The sequence below is a fragment of the Equus quagga genome, chromosome 12, assembly GCF_021613505.1.
Source record: "Equus quagga isolate Etosha38 chromosome 12, UCLA_HA_Equagga_1.0, whole genome shotgun sequence".
NCBI classification, from domain to species: Eukaryota; Metazoa; Chordata; class Mammalia; order Perissodactyla; family Equidae; genus Equus; species Equus quagga.
The window spans coordinates 100,892,876-100,899,600 of NC_060278.1; the positions used below are offsets into that span (position 1 = coordinate 100,892,876).

General features: G+C 55.7%; 1 protein-coding gene across 1 annotated transcript; it reads right to left on the bottom strand.

The window, feature by feature from the left end:
* Window positions 1–222: 222 nt before the first annotated feature.
* Window positions 223–6,349, bottom strand: KCNG1 (potassium voltage-gated channel modifier subfamily G member 1). The gene is made up of 2 exons (XM_046680051.1): window positions 5,576–6,349; window positions 223–1,291 (listed from the first exon to the last, which is right to left on the bottom strand). The coding sequence occupies exons 1-2, from the start codon at window positions 6,347–6,349 to the stop codon at window positions 521–523; spliced, it is 1,545 nt and encodes a 514-aa protein (XP_046536007.1). The 3' UTR covers window positions 223–520.
* Window positions 6,350–6,725: the final 376 nt, after the last annotated feature.

Consider the following 6,725-nt stretch of genomic DNA (forward strand, 5'->3'; position numbering starts at 1 on the left):
CCTTCCAGCACCCACATTGGCTGGCTTTGCTGGGAAACAGTTTCCTCTCTTAAGAGAGCCCCATGGAAGGCTTGTCTCTCTTTTTCAAAGGTTTTCTTTAATTGCATATGATCCACACTACAGACAGACACACTGATGCTGCTGTTTGTATATTTTTCTCTAGGCAGACCCATAAGGCAAGTCTTTGCTGGGCATGTTATTTACATGGTGGAAAGAACAAGCCATCTCCTTATTGAGGGAAGCAGACATGAGGGCTGGGGTGGGCGAGGGGGCTGTTGCAGCTGTGTGCTGGGGTCAGGACCAGCTTCCACTTCCCTTGTGGACTCGGAGGGGCCCCCTCTGTGGATGGTGCGACGTCCTCCCTGGGGTGTGGTTCGAGTCAGTCCTATGCCGGGGCCGCGCTCAGAAGCAGTATGTGCCTCTGAAGGCATCATAGTGATGGCAATAGCTTCAAGCCGCAGAGGGCAGGCAGGGCTGAGGGTGTCCTGGCGGTGGCGGTGACGAGGTGTGTCCTCTGGGCTCAGCTGTTGTCTCTGGTATCCGAGGAGGCACTTCCAAACAGGATGTCACTGTCCTGGGACATGCTGCTCAGCTGCGACTTGGTTTTGATGAGGAACTGGGCCCTCCGGAACACCACCCTCTCCTGCTCCTGCTTGAGCTCCAGGTAGGAGCGGGAAAAGGTGTGGAATATGGAGGTCACCGGGAAGGCCATGAGGAGGATGCCGCTGAGGATGCTGCTGAGCGCCACTACCTGGCCGGGCGTGCTCCTGGGTACCATGTCTCCATAGCCCACAGTTGTCATGGTGATGACAGCCCACCAGTAGCAGGCAGGGATGCTGGTGAACTCGGGACTGTCAGCCATCTCATTCTCGATGACATAGAGGAGTGGGGCAAAGAGGGCAATGGCTACGCAGAGGAAGAGCAGCAGGAGCCCGAACTCGCGGGTGCAGCGCCGGGCCGTGAGCCCCAGCGTCTGCAGCCCCAGGGAGTGGCGGGCCAGGCGCATGACGTATAGAATGCGCAGCGCCCGCAGGACCCGCAGCACAAGCCCCACCTTGTCCAGGTAGTTGTTGCCCGCGCCCGACTTGCGGCGGCCCGCGGCCGCGCCGTCCACCAGCAGCGTGATATAGTAGGGCAGGATGGCCACCATGTCGATCAGCGTCAGCGGGCTGCGCAGGAACGCAAACTTGCTAGGCGCCTGGATGAGCCGCAGGACGAACTCGAGGGAGAACCAGCCCACGCACACCGACTCCACGATGAAGATGTTGTGGCACATCTGGGAGCACTGGCCCTGGGAGAGAGGGCAGAGGTCAGAGGTCCCACTAGCAAGGAGCACAGGGCTGGACTACCTGGGTGAAAGGTGGTCTGGGCAGGGCCAACCTGCCTGTCCATGTCATGTGGCCCCGGGGCTCTCTCTAGTTAGGCTCACTCCCCGGGCGATCACGGCCAGGCCCGGGGCTTGAGGGTGACCACTCCTCATCTCTTTCTCCAGCCCAGACCTTGCCCCTGACCTCCAAACCCCAGATGGGCTCCCACCTTGATGTCACCCCCAGGGAGTCTGATAGGCATCTGGCACTCGTCATGTGCTAAACCAGGCTCCCAATTTCTTTTTCTTCTTTTAAACTTATTTTTATGGAGATACAATTGACATATAGCATTGTGTAAATTTAAGGTGTACAATGTATTGATTTGATACATCTCTATATTTTGCAATCTGATTTCCACCATAGCCTTAACTGGCACCTCTAGCATGCCACCTAAGGACCATTTTTCCTTTGTGGTGGGAACGATGAAGACCGAGTCTCTTTGGGCTCCTGATTCCTCCTGCACACCCACCAGCCTGTGCTTTCCCTTCTTGGCCACCAGCAACCCCATCTTTCCCGTTGCTCTGGCCAGGAGACCTGGCCTCCTCCTGCCACCTCCCATGTGATCCTCAGGAAATCCTGTTGACTCTACCTTTGAAACAATTTCAGAATCAAATCACTTCTCACATGTCCACTGCCCCCAGCCACCATCCTCTCTGCCTGGACAGTTGCTGGCACCCTCGTCCCTACAGTCCACGTTGTACACACAGCCAGAGGGACCCTGAGACTGAATCAGATCCTGTCCCTCTGCTCAGCACCCTCCATGGCTCAGAGAGATACTCAAGTCCCCTCCTCCACCCCAGGGCACACGTGGCCCGGGCACTACTTCCCCTAATCCTCAGCCCCTGCCCACCTCACTCACCTGTTCCAGCCTCACGGGCCTCCTCACTGCCCTTCCAACCCCAGGCTCACCTGCCAGCCCGGCCCTGACTTTCTGCTCCCCCTACAAGATTCCTCTTCCCACATCCACCCTCCCTTCCTCCAGCTCTTTGCTTCAATATCACCTTCCCGGGGAGGCCTTTTGTGACCACCCCCTTTGTCCTGCACCCCATTCCCCTTATTCTGTGCTGTTTGTTCATAGTGCTCATCATCTTTTAATATGCCTTAGAATTTACTTACTTATCACATCTGTTGTCTGTCTCCGCCCCCGCCCCACCTGCCTCCTGCCCCGGCATTGTAGCCCCACAGTGCAGGCAGTTTGTTCGCTGCGAGTACCCCCGCACCTGGAAAGGCCCGGCACGTGGCAGGTGATCCATTCATATTTGTTACTGGGATGGATGGAGGAGCATTGGACTGGCATTTAGACAGAGGTCCAGCTCAAGGCCAGGAGGCACAGGAAAGACCGAGGAGGTGGCCAGGTGGGGTGGAGCCTGCTGGAGAGACCAGCTGTCCTGCTCAGCAGCCCCTGATCGCTGCCCCAGCGAATTCAGGCTTGAGGCTGCCTCACCGAAGCTTTCGAAGAAGCTGGAAAGCTGGAGTTTTACGTGAAATCTCCTGGGTTTTAAATGTGATAATTCAATGCAGAGAAAACAGTCTATGAGCCACTTGGACACATCTGGGCACTGGATTTGGCATGCTGGCCGCCAGCTTGTCTCTCTGAAATCTAACTAGACAGTAGACTGTCCCAGTGGAACTTAAGCTCAAAGGGCCTTTGGCTGAGAGGGAGGGCGCGAATGGCTCTAGCCTGGGGCATCTCGTTGGGCCCTGGGCACAGCTGGTTCCACGAGTCTTGCTCTAATAGCTCGCTCTCCAGGAAGACGGAGAGCAAACTGCCACTGGGTGGGGCTTTGAGGTCTCAGACCTCTGGGACAGGAAGCCCCCTCCTCTGGGAAGCCTTCCTGGAGTGGCTCCCTCCAAGTATCCCCAGCACAGGTGGTGCGCCTCTCACAAGAACCCCCTCAGCTTGTCTTACACTTACGGTCAGTGGGGGTGTCAGTGTCCCTCCTCTGCGAGAAGTGAAGCTGGAAGGCTCGTTCTGGTCACCCTGCCTGCCCTGTGGTGCCTGAATACAGTAGACACTCAAACGTGTGTTCAAGGAGCAAGTGAAACGGTGAACCCTACTGGTCCCCAAAATGAAGCAGAAGAAGAGCCTTTTCACTGGATCATTAAAAAGGCCACATATTACAGTCATGTGTCGTATAATGGCGTTTTGGTCAATGACGGACCGTGCGTATGACGGTGGTCCCATAAGATGAGTCCCATGTAGCCCAGGTGTGTGGTGGGCTACACCATGTAGGTTTGTGTAAGTGCACGCAATGATGTTCACGTAATGATGGAATTGCTCAACGATGCATTTCTCAGAATGTATCCCCATCATCAAGCAACACGTGACTGTATTATTAAAAAAGCAAGTATCGGAAGTAGAAGAAAATGGTGGCTATATGAGTATTTTCCTGATGAAATGAGGACTGCATATGTTGGAGCTAAAAAGACGTCCATCCTGAGTACAGGTACTTCCAACAGGTCTCTAATGATGGGCATTTTCTCTCTCTTTTCGGTGTGCACGTGTAATCTTTATAGTTTGCACTTCCCGCATGCTCACGTGCAGGCATTGTTCCTATCGCTTCAGTGGACTCACTCACTGAATCCTCACAATGCTGTGAGTTGGGCCTGTTTACAGCCGACTGGATGGGTGAGGAAATTGAGGCACAGAGGAGGTAAGTAACTTGCCTACAGATACACAGCCAGAGTAGACGAAATAGGATTCAAATTCAGGCTGTCTGGCTCTAGCCCTGCCCTCTTCATCACTGCCCTTTATGCTTCTCAGAAGTTAATTTTACTGGTTGAGTGCTGTTTTCTTAATATTCCTTTTTAAAATTCAATGTACAAAAAAAAAGGGCCGGAAACCCCCTGCGAGTTATAAATTCAACAGCTATTGTTACTTCCTCCATCATACATGTAAGTGGAAAAACCCTCACGTGGTGAGTAGTTCTAATATGCAACCAGAGAGCATATAAAGCACTTAGCACATGCAGGGTACACAGCCAGTGCTCAATAGATGCTGGCTGGCATGACATTTATGTTCAGTTCACACTGCCTTACCCATTTCTCCAGTGCCCACACAATTTGTACCTGTGTGGACCTTTCGGGCTGTCTTGTACTTGCTTCCAGAACCTCTATGTGTGGGGTGGGGTCCTAACTCAAAGGCCCGAGGGTCTCATCCAGCAGAAGGCTGAACTGGGGAGCACACGTCCCATGGACTCAGCTCCCTCCAGGAGCTGCCACGAGTGACTGCAGGCCAGGGGGCCCGACCATATAAATTTTAAGAGAAGCTGGCAGTTGGAATTTTTAAGTGAAAAGCACCTTCCTTTTAAATGTTGGCAACCAAGTCAAAATTTTGGGCAGTACAGTGTGGACCGATCACACACTTCCCTGGGGCTGATGAGGCCCTGTCACGTGGGACCCGTACTTCCATGTTTAAGAACACAGAGTGTGGACTCAGTCAGCTCAGGATCTGGGCAGCCACCCTGCTCGGTGTCCTCATCTGTCAAGCGAGTGTGAGGACACCTCCTGGACAGGCTGCTGGAAGATGCTCTGAGAGCCAAGATGCAGGCAGAGCTGCAGCCCAGCCCCGGCTCCCATCCACTGCCCTGAGAAGTGAGCACACAGCCCGTGTCCAGCCCTGGAGGAAACGCCTTACACGCGTTCTCTTATTTAACACAAAGAAATGCTCACTATTCGAAGTCGCATGCACACACACACACCTATCAATAAAAATTATGTTCAAGACCCAGAAAATGTTTCTGGGATATTTTTATACAGGATAATTAGGAAGGTGGAGAAAGGCCTCAAGTGGGTGAAATAAATTTCGATGATATACGTCACGTGCTTAGCTTAGGGCCAGGCACGTCAGAAATCACATCATCCATTTTCCCCCATTCATCCATTCAACAGAGAGTGGCTGAGTGCCTCGTCCATGCTGCACATTGTTCTAGACACTGAGGGCACAGTGGAGACCAGGACAGGCACAGAGCTTGCATTTGAAGGTGGAGGTGGACAGGACACAGGTAAACACCACGTCAGGAAGGAATGGAGATGCTACTCAGCCAGCGGCGCAGTCAGGGAAGGCCTCCTGGAGGAGGTGACAGTGTGGTCGTGAAGGATGGGGACGTCTAGGAGGAGTGGTCCAGCAGGCTGTTTTGTCTCCCGTCCTCAGAGACCTTCCCTCACTGCAGCCGGCCTGCCGCACCCAGCTGTGGGCTCCCTCTTACCTTCTCCTCCTCCTCTCTCAGGCTGGGCAAGGTGCTGACGGAGAGGTTGATGGCGGTGACAGTGACAAAGAGCACCGAGAGGCAGGCGAACACTTTGCCGGGCAGCCCGGAGTGCGGCCTCTCCACCATGTCGCGCAGTCTCCGCATGCAGCGGCCCAGGCGGCCCTTGCCCTCCGCCAGGTCCTCGCTGTCCCGGTCCTCGCTGTCCAGCGCGTCGTCCTCGTCCTCCCGCTCCACCATCTCGGCGAACTCCTCCATCTTCCGCAGGTAGCGGCGCTTGCAGCAGCCGTCCAGGCGGTCCTCGGCGATGCCCCAGTACAGCAGCTCCTCCTGGAAGGACAGCGCGCACATCTCCCGCAGCAGGCGCAGCTTGCCCGCCCGCAGGAAGGTCAGGATGGTGCCGAAGGCCCCCGGGTGGCGGTCGAAGAAGAACTCGTTGCAGGTCACATCGTAGTCATCGCACACGTTGAGGATGTCGTCGAAGTTGGTGCAGGCCTTGAGCTGGCCCAGCCGCGTCAGCGGGAACTCCTCCAGCGTGGTCCAGGGCAGCGAGTACTTGATGCCGCCCACGTTGATGATGATGCGCCGCCGGCGGTCCTCGGGCTGGCCGCCCTGGCGGGGCTCGTCCTGCGGCCGCAGCCGCTGCGCGCGGCGGTAGAAGGCGCCCTTGAGGGACTGTCGCTGCGGGAAGAAGGTCCTGTGGAAGGAGGCGTCCGAGGCGCAGCTCAGGGCGCTGTAGTCGTAATCGGAATTGTCTCCCGGTAGGAGGGTCATTTTGGGTCTTCACATCCCTCCGGGGCCTGGGGGAGAAGAGGGGAAAGACCCTCAGTGACTCCCGAGTCTCGGCTGACAATGCTGATTCTGCCGCTATTTGCTGTTAGGGACTCAATTGTGTCCCCCCCCCCCCCACCCCCCCCCCCAGTTCACAAGGGGAAGCCTGAATCCCCAGTGGGATGATACCAGGAGGCGGGGCCTTTGCAGCTAGTTAGGTTTCCATGAGTCATGAGGGTGGAGCCCCCATGAAGGCATTAGTGCCCTCATAAGAAGAGGGAGAGACACCCAGCTCCCTCCCTCTCCCCACCACGTGGGGGCACAGTGACAGGGCAGCCATCTGCAAGCCAGGAGGACAGTCCCCTCGAGAATCGCACCA

What these genes read in the sequence shown, in the direction of transcription:
- KCNG1 (XM_046680051.1), bottom strand. Translation starts at nt 6,349, where the DNA reads ATGACCCTCCTACCGGGAGACAATTCCGATTACGACTACAGCGCCCTG. An exon ending in TGAGAGAGGAGGAGGAGAAG is followed by an intron (nt 1,292 to 5,575) that starts GTAAGAGGGAGC and finishes CCTCTCTCCCAG; the next exon opens with GGCCAGTGCTCCCAGATGTG.